The 16,701-nt window shown below is 35.3% G+C and overlaps 2 protein-coding genes across 2 annotated transcripts; one reads left to right on the top strand and one right to left on the bottom strand.

Annotated features, from left to right (window-relative positions):
- On the top strand, positions 1–11,637 carry LOC128216470 (heat shock 70 kDa protein 12A-like). Its single transcript, XM_052923044.1, has 9 exons — positions 1–74; positions 5,730–5,865; positions 6,069–6,217; positions 6,859–6,938; positions 7,699–7,840; positions 8,222–8,372; positions 8,827–8,961; positions 9,390–9,598; positions 9,855–11,637. The coding sequence occupies exons 1-9, from the start codon at positions 72–74 to the stop codon at positions 10,581–10,583; spliced, it is 1,734 nt and encodes a 577-aa protein (XP_052779004.1). The 5' UTR covers positions 1–71; the 3' UTR covers positions 10,584–11,637.
- A 2,962-nt stretch (positions 11,638–14,599) lies between these two features.
- Positions 14,600–16,667, bottom strand: LOC128216130 (histidine-rich glycoprotein-like). Its single transcript, XM_052922717.1, has 2 exons — positions 16,650–16,667; positions 14,600–15,451 (listed from the first exon to the last, which is right to left on the bottom strand). The coding sequence occupies exons 1-2, from the start codon at positions 16,665–16,667 to the stop codon at positions 14,600–14,602; spliced, it is 870 nt and encodes a 289-aa protein (XP_052778677.1).
- Between the last annotated feature and the right edge of the window lie 34 nt (positions 16,668–16,701).

Raw genomic sequence — 16,701 nt, 5'->3', positions numbered from 1 at the left:
CCTCGATGTAAATTGTCTCCATTGAATAACATGACAAGATTCGTATATAGTTCGGAAAGGTAGTTGTCGAAATGGTAAGTAATATTACATATATTGTTTTAAATATCTTTATTTCGCGGTAAAACGTTTATGGTCTTTTAGTTAGGTATTAACATATTAGCATTATTGTCAACCCTGACAAAAGAAAAAAAGAAGATGATATGATTATTTTAAAAACAAGGAAGTAAATACGTAGCCAGAAATGTAATGTTTTTTTTATTTTGAGATTGTCTTTTGGGCATCTCATCTCATCTCATTTAATGTAGTGGGATCATTGACATTTAAGACTCAGAAAAAAGCTGTTATTCTATAATTTATGCAATATATATAATTCAGTCTTGTCAAAGTCACAAATTAATGCAGGAAACAAACACGTGATCCTGAAAATACAACTGTGTTTGAAAGGGTTTTAGGCGAAGATAAACAAATAAGTGTTAGATAACAACTTAATTGAATCAAGTCAGAGCAATATCGAATATGCACAGATAACGTAAAGTGAAATATGTGACTCATTTCCCCTACCGAGTATTTATGATTGCGTAGACAAAATGGAAGAGCAAAATATGTGACAAACTTTGATATTCTAAAAGGGTTTTTGCTAGGTTCGCCTACAAATCGATCTAACGAGATGTCATCCTTTGTTACACCTGCAGCCAATTGTATAAACAATGTTAAATAATTACCTCGGTAAGTAAAACCACCGGTAAATTCCGTGGTAATATTACCATTGCGGTAAATGCGTTTATATAAAAGTAATTACCAAGGCGGTAAAGTTACCATGTTAGGGTAAAAGTTTACCCAGGTAAATTTTACCAAACTGTCCCATAATGCAATAAAGTGACGTCATTTTCCTGCACAGCTGTCAGATTGGATGTATTTTTTCATAAAAAAAAATGAACTTCCACATTTCATTTTAATAAAATTGTTTGTATCATTTTTAAAAGGCAGATTTGATGACAGACTTTATTCAATCGGTCCAACAAGTTACATGGAAAACAAAATAGTGCAAAATATTTATAAGTTACTTCCGTGGCTAATCAATAAAACACATGCAACACTTCAAGGGGTAGGTTTATTCTGAATTCATGGGTGTTACTCTTTCCTTCATACAAAACGGTCAGCGAATACCGCAGGAAAATGCGAACATTATTGCAATAATATGCAAGTAATAATGGCACAATATATCTGAATAATTTAAAAACAAAAATAAACTGACAAGAAAATAAACTTGCTTAAACAAAATACCAAAAAATCTCTTTGAATAAAATTTAATGGCATCGTCCGTTTTTCTCACGCTGACACTTAAGGAATTTATAGTCAATTTCAACTTGTCATAGAAATGATGCATGGAGCTTCATAAAATATTGATTCTCATTAAAGAGTTCAATTAATATCTTTAATCTAATATGTACCATTGTTTCGGTATTTCATGTATTTGTTTATTAAAGCTGGTAGTCCATTGTTATATTTTAAACTGAACTACTGCTGCAATTGAGAAAATGTAAGCAAACATCACTGATTCTTTAGTATCAATATAGACATATACTTTAAGTGTACTTGATCTTTTCATAATCTCCTATGTGAAATGCCATTTCATGAAGAAGTCCTTTTATTAGATGCTGCATTTAACCATTTTGCAAATTTATAAGATTTTTAAACTACATGAGACATTTGTATAATATATCAGTTATGTTTATTAATAATGACTAAATAAATCTTTTTCTTTTATCTTATTTGTAACCTATATATAAACGCTTGTACAATTATTTTTATACCCCTTGGCTTGGAGTAATCTCAATTACTAAAATTGCAATTATGTATTATTAACTTAATGAAATTATTTTAGTTTGTGCTTTTTATGTCAGCATTGTTTCTGTTTAAAATAGAATGAAACATTATCTCTTCAGTTATTGTAAGCACTATTTAATAATATTTTTTTAACTATTTAATACTAAGCTGTCCCATTGTGGATGTCAAATTTAAGTGTTAGAAGTACTTATACATATAGTCACCATATTTAATTTAGGAGCATAAAGTCAATATACATGGAGTGAAACTTTTATTTTCTATTTTTATTGAACTTTAAATGGTCTAAAAATCAAAATCCAAGTCAACTCTTATGTAGATACCAATAACCAGAATCAGCAATGTTAAACAGCATAAAATTATAATACAATAGCAGCTCCAGGAAGCTCATTTAGTGATGTTTTCTTGACTGTACATTTGTCATATCACCTTGGTCCTCCACTGGTTGCAATCTAAAGAAAAGTGAAAATAATTTATAATCATTAAAATTAAATATTTTGTCTGTGAAAATCAGAATTGTGTCACATCTTAAATGGCTGATTAATGGGTGACGGCACTCCCCTCAGGGCAAATGTTTCTATAAATTTGAAAGGTAAGTTAACAAGAGTGTTGGAAAAAGATGATGGCTTTCACAATAAACAAACCAGTTATAAATATATTGCTTTCATTCAAATGACAGTATACTACTTTCTTTACTGATATTTCACAGGAAAAAAATAATCACCTTATTATTACCTCACTGCTCTTGGTGTCTTTAATCTGGTGCCTGTAATATGTCCTAACATCACACTGGCTCTGCTGGCTTTCGCTGATGAAAAGCCTAAAATGATTATTTATTATCATTATCACAAATTTAAAGTGGTTGTGTACAATTGAACATAAACGTGACATATTAATCACAGAAGAACTGTATATGCAACAGTATATATTTACATTTCAACTGAACACAAAAATCATACTTTGGTATGTTGTCATACCACAGCTGTTGTTAATATCAAATTTACAGTATAATTTTACATTATTAAGGCACTGTACAGTATCTAGTTAGCAATCCCCCCATTGGGTGCCTTTATATAAAACAAATCTGTAGAAATAGACTAATGGTATAGACTGAGGTGTTTTTCATAGAAATGACGTCATAGCTGTCATCAATTGTTCAATGTTTACAGGGGGTTACATTTGATCGTAAATATTTATGAGCAGAATACTCAAAATATGTCCGAAGTGGGAAACATTTCTACACATAAGGTAAAGGCCTGCAAACAAGTGTTGGTCTCGATCCATTGCATTGATTTTTGAAAGATGTTGGAATTATTTTAACGCGAAACAAGGTAAGCATTCTAAAACTGCAGATTTCTTGAATCACTGTTTTTGTAGATGAAATTTGTGCCTTGGAATATTTGTAAAGCATAAATTTGTTCACACAGTGGTTATTGGCGATTTCTTACCTCTGTATTACTGTCTTCTATTGATACGCATGAAATGGAACAGTTTTCTTTTCATTAAGTTTCAATTTGTCTTAAAAATCGACAAAATGAGTTGTGAATCGAGCGTTTGTTTATGTCTGGTCGGCCATCTTGATTCTGGTAACTGAGACGGTAAATCAATTTACCCACCTCTTGGGGCAGGGTAAATATTACCGCGGTAAAAAGGTCGGTAAAATCTTTATTCTGTTTTATACAATTGCTTACCACCAATTTAACAGAAAAATTACCCTGGGTAAAACCGTTTATACAATTGGCTGCTGATGGCTTTTACCAGTACAAGGTAATTCCATTTGGGATGAACAATTCGCTAGCTTCATTTCAACTGCTTGTTAATATAGTTATCTCTGGTCCCGATGGTTGTGACGCATACATCGATGATGTCATAATGTACTCAAACATATGGAATGGCTATCTTTAGAAAAACAAGGCTTTCTTCAATCGACTAACAATTGCGAAGTTGCCTAAAGTGAACCTTGTCATGTTAATGTAACATTTTTTGGATATGTTGTGGATTAGGGTCAATATATATGCAAAAAGCAAAAAGCAAAAAGTCAAACCTATCATTGCCAAGGTAAAAGCTATTTCTAATTTTCCATTACCGTTTAAGACATGTTTCAGACAACTGATGCGATTTTGTCATGCTGCTGGTTATTGCCAGAAATCGTTTATATAATAAAAATTCATTTGAAATGACAACTGTCAAAATGACTTTGACAGACTGAAAGCAATATTTATGAGTACACAAGTTCTCTTGACACCAGACGTCGACAACTATTTTAAGTTGGCTGAAGATCCCAGTGACGATGATGCATGTGGCTAATTGATAGAAGAGAACAGAATTGTGTTGAACAATCAGCGTGTTACATTTTTAAGAAGTTTAACACAGCTGGAAAAAATGACTCATCATGATTAAAGAAAATGTGTCTTGTTTTGTTCTCAACATTTTGAAGTTTATTCGACTTCTTCATATTCATTTATCTTTTACTTCAGTGTATAAGTATTTTCCATGGCCGAGAGTATAAGATAGGTTCATTCCGACCCGAGCGTAGGGTGTTTTGCGGAAACGAGGTTAACGAATATGCAATAATTCGTGGTTGTCATGGATATTCGCGCAGTGATTCAGAGTATGTAAATGGTCTGATCGGTCTTTAAATAGTTCTAAGAAGAGTGAAGCATTATATCTTGAAAGGTGCGTGAAAACTGTTTTCTGGTGACATTTGAAGCGAGAAATAATTAACTCGCGTTCTAAATATTGCCACCAGACAAGGTTTCCATGATGCGCTACAGACGACAGTCTTCAACAAGGGAAGTAATAACAATGTGGTGACCATTAAAAGAAGTTCCATACGGGCATTTTATCTTCGCCCGTGGTCAAGATAAGAATTTTCTAGCATGGTTAAATTAATGGATCTACTTATCTGAGGTGGGAGAAATCACACTCCCCACGATTTATTACACACACTTAAAATATGTTTATCTTTAATATTGATACTTAAAGTAATTGCTTTAATCATTCTCAATATTCATTTCTATAACATGTATATATTAAAAAAAGATCTGTAGTATGCATTTTTTCTAATTTATCATGATTTGTTGATATAATCTAGCATTTTTTGTTTATACCACGAATTGCAGTTTAAGAAAAAAGATTAAAACAATAGAGAAAGTTATTGATTGTTTTCAATATGTTCTGGAACATTCTTATTTGTTACACAGGAGAAACTCATTCGGATCATTAGTCTTTGGTAAAATTGAAGTTTCCTTAAAAATAGTTCACCAATGTACGGACATTTATTAAATCTTGGATAAAGATAAATCATAGTTGAGGATTACATCTTAACTTTCTGTGAACATTATTCTGAAAGTAATGTTGGTTTTAAATAGTGCTCATAATTGTGTTAAATATTTCATGCGGATTAAATTATATAGACGATTGAAAATACCTGGATATATAAAGATATTTTGTGATTTTTTGGAGTTTGGATATTCTTCTTTATTCTAGGTGTTCGATTTGTCGCATAACGTCATTGAAATTTCTTATGTAAAACAGTTAATAAATGGTGTTCGCTATTTCATCCGGTGGTCGTAACATATTTGAACTCTTCCACGCAACTTTCATATCCACCTGTTCCAAACATAAGTCGGACCCCTCTGTTACAGCCTCGCTAATTCCATACAAAATCACAGTAGGTTGAATGAGAAATGGTCTTTAACACTTTGGGTGTATATTTTCTTCTCGGACTAATGGTTTCCGGATTTCTGTTCAAATTTTATATGGAAAATGTTTAAACCATTTGGGATTCCCAACAACGGCAATTATTCGGAAATGAATCAAGCACACAAACATTTCATCAATCATTTTGGAGATTTCAAATTAGTTTATCTTATTTTCTATAGTCAACCCACCTGTTGGTAGCCGCCATTGATTTCGGGACTACTTATTCAAGTTGGGCGTTCTCGTTTAGGTATGACTATGATAACGACCCGACTAAAGTCTCCGCAAAACAGTGGCAAGGACACGAATCTCCAAAAGGTACACTACTTTGAATATTATCCGAACGTTTCAGATGTAGACAGCTCTAAGCTCATTTGAAAACACATGACATGAGTTTGACGAAGGTTGAAGTAATAAATGAAATAATAATACATGCATACATAATGGACCTTGGGTTAAATTTAAAATGCCCTTTTATCGAATTTGCCACAACACTGCGTAACACAATTTTTATTTTTCAGGCCCTACTTGTGTTCTGATCAAGCCTGACGGGAAATCATTACATTCGTTCGCGTTTGATGCTGAAGCCAAATACGCAGAACTTATTGAACAAGACGAACAAAAAGACTGGTACTTCTTTAGAAGGTTTAAAATGATGTTATGGAAACAGGTAAAGTCTTCCTTGACATGTTTGTTTAGTAACACAGATTTTTATAGTGTATACATTTAATTATATTGACCATTATCATTAATTAGGTGATTTGTACGATATCTAAAATCAATAAACTCTTTAGTTTGGTTCATATTTAGAAAGTAAGAGTGTTACTGTACTGAAAAGCATGGTACTAAGTATAACAAAAAAGAAAAGAATGAAATTATTGATTTGCGAAACACGCACCAAATATCAAACCATCAACGTCGAATATCCTAGCCAAACACATTCCGAAAGATTAACGAGTAACGGAATAGATAGCACGTCCAACAATGCCAAACAATAAGTATAGTAATCTACACACAGTGACACAGAGAAGGCTTAAGTGTCAGAGATAATGGTTCAAGATTCATTTTGTATAAGGCCTCTATCACATATTTCATAAGATAATCTCAGACTTACACACATACCAGCATGGCAAGGGATCAGCCACAAACACTGGAATGTAACAATAAGAAATTATACAGCAAGATAAATTTTCTTTTATTCTAAATCGACTGGTACTAGAAACAGTAATGCAATGACAACAAGACGAGTGCTTTTCAAGACTAACACAAGTTGAAGGTCATTATATCATTGCCTGTACATTTTACTTTTAGAAACTCAATCGAAATTCGATGTTGGAAGATGAAAATGGTCGGAAGTTATTGGCAAGAACCGTTTTTGCGTTGTCCATAAAGTAAGGGTTTGTCCTTTATAAGGTACCATAGTAATAAACCGGACAATCACCTATTATATCAAGGTATATTTTGCATTATGTTTATATCATATCCCTTAATGACTTACACAGTTTATCAAATGCTTACCGCTTTCAAACCAACTTGTCGGGACAAATGTGAGGTTATGGCCATTCAAACTGGTTTAAGCACTCAGTGGATTCCTGTGCCCAATCTGTAATGGTGGTAAATAAGGCGGTAATCCCATCAATTAAAAGAGTTTGATGCGTGTGTGGTACGTTTGTGATGTGTAGATTGGTGCATGTGGTGTCAAGACGTTTGTGTTTCTACTTCATTTTTGTAATTATTAATAAATTTTGAGACAACTCGTATTACAGTAGACTCGTATTTAACTGACCGTTCGATCACTTATTGGTAAAGCTATTTTGATCAGTCATTTGTGTGTGTGTGGGGGGGGAGGGGGGGTGTTATTTTTGTTTGTGGTGTTTGTACGTTTGTCCCTCTAGTGTAATGTCGTTAAATCCTTTGCTGTTGCATTTTACAGGGTTTATTTTTGAATGTTTGACTGCACGGCTAGTCCCTGTAATTTTCAATGTATTATTGTCCCTATAGATTTAATTTTGATATCGATCTGATTTTGAGGATGAAAAGTATTCAAGTATGTTTCAACTGTAAGTCAAATGTCATATATAATAGCAAAATTATAGTTTTATTATAACTGTATAGTGTAGCGATTGCAAGTTTATTGTTTTGTTTAAATAGATATCTTAAGGAAGACCTATTGGTTGTTTCTAATGACCGAATTGCGGACGCCGTGTTACCAAGCGAAATACACTGGGTTTTGACAGTTCCTGCCATTTGGGACAATGCAGCAAAACAGTTCATGCGGGAAGCTGCCGAAGAGGTAGTTATGATAAACAGCCAGTAAAGTTAAGATGTCGTTTTCAAAGTTTGGTTAGGGTAAGAAGAAGACATAATCTAACAACCGCATATCGAATCGACGGACAAACCTACTAACATTTATTTTGCAAACATGTTTGTTCGAGGAATAAAATAAATAAAACAAAATTGCTAATACAATGTACCTACAAACGTGGTTTGTACCTGTGTGCAAATATGCGTTGGTATCCATTTTCGAAAACAATGAAATGGTGCCACCGTTGTTATCAAATAGTTTGAATCAAACTTAGCATGCTGGTTACGTACCTTCGGTAAGGATGGTTCTTCCGGAGAATCCCCCTTCCTGACATACTTGATGAATTGTTGATACTTACTTGATATACAGGCGGGAATAGAACCGAATATGCTCACGATTGCACTTGAGCCGGAAGCTGCTTCACTTTTCTGTCGTTATCTTCCGGTTGAAAAGAGTGGGGATCAGTTCTCCCTGGCATCTCTGCGAGCTGGAAGACAATATCTTGTACTTGATGCTGGAGGTTTGTTGCATTTTTTTAAAGTTCTAAATATCGATTGTGGTAATTTAATTGTGTGGATAATAAATGACATAATGTGTTCTTGTCAAAAACTGTTGTATTATCTGAGCATGAAATACAGAGGCGTTCGTGTGAACAAATCTTCCGTGTTCCTATCAATACAGTTTGATGTTCTAAACTACACTTATTCGCTAGTCGTCCTTCCGTAAACCATTGTAATCGCTTAATCTGACCTTATGCTAACCTTTCATACACATCCGAATTTTCAAGCTAACTCTTCTCACATACATCGCCCTCTTCATTACCGTAGGTTTTTAACATAACAATACCTTCCCATTAATACTGTCTGTTTGGATAACCCATCTCACATAAAACGTCAGTTCTGTTGACCCTTTCCACGTGTACCTTAATTCATGTGTACACATTACATTATATGGAAGAGTGTTACAATAAACAGGAGGAACCATCGACATAACAGTGCACGAAGTTACGGCATCTGGTGGCGTCAAAGAGCTGTACAAGGCGAGTGGTGGAGCTTGGGGTGGGACAAAAGTAGATGATTCCTTTGAAGATTTCCTAGCTTGTTTGACAGGTAGTTCAGTACAACAATATTCAAATGTGTGTATTTTAAGGATGTAATGAAAGAAATTTTAATAATTTTATTCAACAAATTCAACATAACATACAAAAGGTATGAAATTAATACACAATTAAAAGAAGACGTTAAAAAGTTTTAAAAAGAAAGTTATTAATACAAATAGGTGTCTGATTTATAAGCATGTGGAAATGCTGTGTATCAACGTCATTGGTTTTGTTGCCTTGACACGTGCCGTCATTCAACAGCGTATGACGTTGACGTCACTTCCTTCTATGAGTGTATATTTATCTTTATTGACGCCAAACGTTCAAATTTAAAACGTTTTCTCTTTAAACATTACGTGTTTATGTGATTTTTTTTAATATATTATTTATACCTTAAAATGCATGGTTGCATCTCTAAATATAAAGTGTCCATTTTAGATAAAAGGGTCGTCAAAAAGTTCAAAGAAGACCACTTGGATGATTATATAGAACTTCTTAGACGGTTTGAGGTTAAAAAGAGGGACATTGATCCCGACAAGGATGCAAAAATGGTCATGAGCATTCCACTTGCCTTTTTTACAACTGTTAAGAAACGACTACACAAAGACTTTAATAAAGTGGTGAAAAAGTCATCCTACACAAATTCGGTATGGTACTGCTGCTTGTTTATAATAATAAAAAATTTTGCACGTGACTCACATTTTAGAAAATGAATCGCCGTTTTTTCGATTTTCAATTATTTACAATGAAATATCATTTCGACAAATACAGACATATAAATTTGTAGTTTATCGTTTGACACCTATTTTTATTCAGGAACGTACTGACTTAAAACCAACGACTTAAATGAGTACAATTGCTCGGCAAACAACATTCCTTATTTGTGCTTCCTCTTTCCTAAAGGTTTCCTTGACTGGGGATAAACTGAAAATCGACCCAACAGTTGCTCGAAACTTTTTTAAAGAGTCTATCGAAAACACCATAGCACTGGTGAAAGATGTTTTGAGAAAAAATGAAAACAGAGGCGTAGAAGCTATACTGATGGTAGGCGGGTTTTCTGAGTCGAAAATGCTCAACAAGGCAGTTAAACAAACGTTTCCTGGATTAAAGATAATCGTCCCTGATGAAGCTGGTCTGGCAGTTCTTAAGGGAGCCGTGATGTTTGGACATGAGCCCAGAAATATTACCGAGCGAATAAGCAAATATACGTATGGAATTGCATTGCATCCTGAGTTTGATCCTATCAACCATCCAGAATCAGCTAGATTCACTGACACTGACGGTGTTGATAGATGTAAGGACTTCTTTGATAAGCATGTAATAGCCGGACAGTCGCTGAAAGTCGGAGAGGCCCAGTCTGAAGAAACATACTTCACAAAACCTAGTCACACGTCAACTGTGCAAATAGAGGTATTCGCGACAGAAAATAAAACTCCACTTCTAGTTACTGATCCTGGATGCCGGAAGGTTGGGCAATGTGACATTCCAATGACTGGTACTGGAGGTGGGCGCGAGGTTTTAGTAAGAATGATATTTGGAGGGACGGAAATAGACGTCGAATGTACCGAGAAGGCCACTGGAAATGTATCGCATATTCCGATTGACTTTTTATCTTATGTTGCGTTTATGTGACGAGTCTTATGTGCGGAGGCATTTTTTAAATATATAAAATATATTTAGAAACTACAACAATATAATATGTCGAAGTTCATGAAAGTGGTGTTTAATACAGTTATTGATATCATACGTTAATAGCATTAGCTTCATCATTATGCCTAATGCTCTTTCCAACACAAAATGTTAGTATTTTACCAAAGGTACTCAATTTTCTCAATTTCCATCAATTTATATTTACTACAAACTTTACGACGTGTGTATATTAGCCCTCGGTAGCAAATATGCCCCATGGCATATAATGTTCGGCATATAAACACAACAATAGATATGTACAGCTGCTTAAGTATAAGTGGTACAGAGTTAACTTTATTAATATATATATTTATTTTTTTCAAACAAAAAAAGGTGTCCGTACAAGTAAAAGTTGAAGTTGGACGTACAATCAGTGTTTGAACTCTTGTTTGTACGTGCTCTCGATTTCGCCTTGACGTTTGGAACATATCTTGACTTCTTCATTCAAGCGTCGTTTTGTAAGCGATGGTGTCTCTTATAGAAGTTTATGCACACATAAAATTCTTAATGTGAATGTGCAACGAATATTAAATTAAGGAGCGCGTCATTAGTCAGCTGACCGCGATTAGCCAATCAGGAGATTTGTTAGGGCACGCGGTGTCCATCAGGTCACATGGCCTCTTATGTGCCCTCTGTAAACCAATCAGAATGCTTCAGCCATATTCTTTGTTTATTTCAGCAAAATAGAAGTGTTCGACAATTTGTTTATTTTTTTTCAACTTACCACCACCTCCGTCTCCTCCACATCTGTTTTATCTTGAGAAAAGGAATTTGATAGTTCAAAATGTATTATTTACCTGTCTTATACATGTTATGCCATAATATTCCGCTAATTACATCTTTCAATTTCCCTGTGCATCAGTGTAACATGTACCGGGGCGGTTTACCCACCCAGATATTGTTAATCGGGAAACATAACGTAAAACTTGTCAACTTATTCTTGTTGAATTTGATTTGATTTAATGCCATTTGGAATAAATGCCCATAATTATTCAAAGTATTATGTTTCTTGTATGTTTTCCTACATACATCAATTGTTTTAACCGGATTACGGTCGCCTTTATAACCATATATGTGTACAATATATAAAAGCGTTTGAATTGGGAAAAAACCCATCAAAAGCTCCTTCACATAAGGCGATAGGAAGTGTATCTTTTAGAGCATTAATTCTTTATTTCATCAAAAGTAATACTTGTAAAGAGTCACATTACATTCATTTATACAAATTCAGACTTAAAGTAGCAGATAATAACCTCAATTAAATGTAAGGAAAAAACAATACAACTATTCAAATCTTTGTGTATATTTCATCGACGCAATTCTTTAAACATAAAAAGTAACTAGTTGCTTGGACCAATGTGAGTTATAAATGCTTGATCAAAACCCATTAGATTGCTTTTTTCATACCTTGGCTTTGTTCTGTAAATCAGAATGACCTTTCTTCCAGACTTAATTTACCTTCACTTCATTTGTCGTAACGTGTTTTGTGGCGGCTGTAAATGAAATACCCCGTATTTTGTCCATAGAGTAGTTATTTATTCATATGTTTGGGCGTAGGGTATGTCTCCGCGAGTATTACACATTGAATACCACATAAGCCGGTGCTGTCCTGCATGGACGTTGTTGTATATACCAATCGTTATTGAAAATGGACGGCGGACTACTATTTCGACAAGTCTTTATTCAAATTCCGTTTCGGTGTTTTCTAACAAAGCTTTCTAAAATGTGCCGATATTTTTTAACCTTATTTTATCTTCGGAGTGAACTCTCTTGTGATGTCAAATTATTCACAATTGTTTTTAGCTTGTAAGGCATTACAAGCTTCCTCCTCCAAAACATGTTTTCGAAATTTGAGCTACTTAGCATCAACATAGATGCCACCCCGTTATCTAACATTTGATTTGTGGATTCCCCTCAGCGTGCCACAACTCTCTTCTAGAAGACATTTTTATAAGGTGGCAAACCTAAAAAACATAAAATGATTTGAGACAAACGTATATATAAAGATTAATTTTGATGGGCCCCAGGATTTAACATTTATTTTTTTAGTTTGTTAAAATTTAATGTTTAAACGTACATCTGCTTTACATGATTGAATATAAGAATTACCTACTGAGATAATAGTCCATGGACACTTTGATTCACGGGTGGGGAAGTACAAACTAACTAACATTTATTGCATTTTTGCATTATCCACCCCGTTGACACGTTTCATTTGTTCGCGAAATACTCTTCTTTAAGACATGTGTACTCAGTGATAAAGCAGTGATAAAAGTGCAAAGTGGTTCACCAGGTATTGTTTGCCGTTCAGTTTGTTTTCTTAAGTGTATCAAAATTATTTTATCATGACGCGTAGTCGTTAGTTAGTAGTTACTGTTATATGTGATATACGATACCTCTTCGTCGCCGTTCTCCTGAATTCCTTTGCATTGTCACCCAAGACATCGGGTGCTCTTCGTGCGTGACAAATCCCCTATGTTGGAATTCCATCTGCCTGGTTTCTAGCGCTTCTTTTTTTGTAGATATAAATCGCCATGGGGTCATCGGCCTCAAATGCGATATATTTGAACTTGTAAGGTGGGTCAAGTAGAAGGTTTGTCTGAGTTTCATAAAATATCAGTTTTCCATCTCCCCCGGAATTGGTGTGCACTCTGAGCGGGTAATATCGAAAAGAAAACGCGTAATCACTGTTCAAAGTTGTCCTGAACACAGCAACGGCAACTTGGGAGTTAATTGTCGCCAAGTTTCTAAACTATAGTAGTCATTTAGTATGTAAACATATGTCGGAAAATGTGATCAGTATTAGATATTAATTCTTATTATATTCTACACAATTATTTAACACAGAATAAACTACTTCCTGATTCAGATTAAAAAAGAAATGAGTCTGTTTACTTTACGGAATGTCAATTATAAATAGTATATTAAATTCGTGCCAGGATATCTGAAACCGTAAAATGAGATTGCAATACAATAACACTTGAGGTCGTGTTGAATTAACTGCGAGGTATTACACTAAATGCATTTTATTACCAAAACTCGAGTGGTACATCAATTTCAATGCGTCTGTTTTACATCTTTCTTTTGCATTGATCGATGTCATTTATTGTATAGGTGTTCATTTGTTATTACACTGGCTGCCAATATTTTAACTTTTAGTCGTTAGGCTGTACGTCTGCCGCGTGATTGCGTATGTAAATTAAACATGGCATCGGTCCCAGTGATGATATCAGTTTGTTAGATTTTGGGGCAAAGTACACAAAAATACTTTAATGCAACCTTTTTCTTCAACGTGGACAAAAGTAAACTAGAAACACTTACACAAGGGGCGCCGTTTAGAGTCCCTCCAGGAAGAGGGAAAAAGACAATTATTTGGAGGCTACGCTCGAACCTTCGACACCTGGATTGACAGACTTAAGATCTCAACAACATCATACGGATATACTACTTTAAAGAAAAACGAAAGAAATATGCCATGGTTCTCTTGATTTATTGTATATAAAAAACTCGTAACGATAGTTTAAATATCGGAAAACGAAACTTAGTTTGACTACGCTGATTATATTTATTTTAGCATAACTACTTGTGTATTTTAATTCACAGTTCAATAAAGAAATCACACAAAAAATATCCGAAAAAAGTGTATTTGTTTGGTCAAAGTTCAGAAATAAATCACAAAGATCATGACTTTTTTCTGTAAATATTTGCCAACAACCAATAAATAAAAGGTTCAATTGTTCCTAGTAAGTGGATAAAACAAATATTGAAGACCTACTTTGTATATATCTTTTGTTTTGTTTTTACATTTTTACAAAAGATTTATCACCTCTGGTAAATATTCCCAAAAAAATTATTTACATGCGATATGGACAATTTCTGCAGTAAAGAAAACAAGATACACCAGAAACAGAAACTTCTTCGCAACACATACAAGCAGCGGCGAAAAGTTTGCAAGTCTTTCAAAGACGCGCGAAGATGGTGTGGTGTGGTGTGATGTGGTGTGGTTTGGTGTTGTGTTGTGTTGTGTTGTGTGGTGTGGTGCGGTGCGGCGCGGTGTGGTGCGGTGCGGTGCGGTGCGATGCGATGCGGTGCGGTGTGGTGTGATTTGATGTGATGTGATGTGGTGTGGTGTGGTGTGATGTGATGTGGTGTGGTGTGGTGTGGTGTGGTGTGGTATGGTGTGGTGTGGTGTGATGGTGTGTGATGTGATGTGATGTGATGTGATATGATGCGGTGTGGTGTGGTGTGGTGTGATGTGATGTGGTGTGATGTGATGTGATGTGATGTGATGTGGTGTGATGTGGTGTGGTGTAATGTGGTATGGTGTGATGTGATGTGGTGTGGTGTGGTGTGATGTGGTGTGGTGTGATGTGGTATGGTGTGATGTGGTGTGATGTGATGTGGTGTGGTGTGATGTGGTGTGATGTGGTGTGATGTGGTATGGTGTGATGTGATGTGGTGTGATATGATGTGGTGTGGTGTGGTGTGGTGTGGTGTGGTGTGATGTGGTGTGGTGTGGTGTAGTGTGGTGTGGTGTGATGTGATGTGATGTGATGTGATATGATGCGATGTGGTGTGCAGTGGTGTGATGTAGTGTGCTGTGATGTGTTGTGGTGTGATGTTGTGTGGTGTGGTGTGATGTGGTGTGGTGTGCTGAGGAGTGGTGTGGTGTGGTGTGCAGTGGTGTGATGTGGTGTGGCGTGGTGTGATGTGGTGTGGCGTGGTGTGTTGTGGTGCGGTGTGATGTGGTTTGGTAGCGTGCTGTGGTGTGGTGTGTTGTGGTTAGCTGATGTGTGCTGTGGTGTGGTGTGCTGTGATGTGATGTGTTGTGCTGTGCAGTGCTTTGATGTGGTAGTGTGTGGTGTGGTGTGGTGAGGTGTGATGCGATGTGGTGAGCTGAGGTGTGTTGTGCTGTGGTATGGTGTGCAGTGGTGTGGCGTGATGTTGTGTGTTTATGTGTGGTAGTGTGTGGTTTGGTGTGTTGTGGTGTGATGTGATGTTTGCGCGTACATGCCTGCGTGTGTGTGTGTGCGGGGGGGGGGGTTAATGTCAACGTTAATTACGTCGAAATATGGTTTACAGCATGCTCCTATTAGGAGGCACCTTGGGGTTATATTTGTGGGCAGGTGAGATCAAGGTCAATTGAGGCCGATGTTTTTAAAACTAGAAACACAATTTCCATTCAATATAATAGTATATTCAAGGTTTACAACACCTGCAAATTAAATGGTGACATTAAATGATATATCCGCTCAACAGAACCAGGGCATAATCGACAACACTGACGATAGAAACTATGACACTGATATCTGTTTAGCATGAATACATAATTTGGGTATGATAAAAATCAGCACTTAATCTATGGAAATAGCTACGATGAGATAAATAAAAGGATTTAGAATATACCCTTTAGAAAATACATTCAATCTTAATATCAGAAGCATTGCTTTTTAAAATGGTTACATGTATTTTAAAAGTATGCTTCTAAAAATGCTATCCAAAATAACATACATCAACATGTGGTTTTGATTATAACACTATTAAATCAAGGAAAAATAATATCCTGTACATGTGTTGCGATCTAACTAAAGAAACAAATGTCCGGATAACATTTCTTGGAGTGTTCTGTGTAACCGTAGCTTAAAGCTGCACTCTCACAGATTTACCGTTTTACAACTTTTTTTGTCTTTGAATGAGCAACTTTTTCGTAAATATCTGAAACCAGTGATAAAAGACTGCTGTTAAAAGATCAGATCGCAGATTTTCATAATTTCGTTCGAAAATTAATGTTCAATGGCTAAAAGCGTTACTAACGGTTAAAGAAAAATGCATAAAACATCATTGTTTTAAACTAAAATATAAAAATCTGCGATCTAACTTTTCGTCGGCAGTCTTATATGATTGGTTAAATGCATATTCGCATACATTTTCTCGTTCCAAGACAAAAAATAATAATAAAAGTCGTCAAAACGTGCAATCTGTGAGAGTGCAGCTGTAACAATACCTTACCCTTCGAATGGATGTCATTGCTCTAGTTGCCACAAACGCAACTCTAACCAGG

Source organism: Mya arenaria, chromosome 14, assembly GCF_026914265.1.
Source record: "Mya arenaria isolate MELC-2E11 chromosome 14, ASM2691426v1".
Taxonomy (NCBI): Eukaryota; Metazoa; Mollusca; class Bivalvia; order Myida; family Myidae; genus Mya; species Mya arenaria.
Note: the sequence above shows the minus strand (reverse complement) of the source record. Positions and strands in the feature narration are given on the sequence as shown.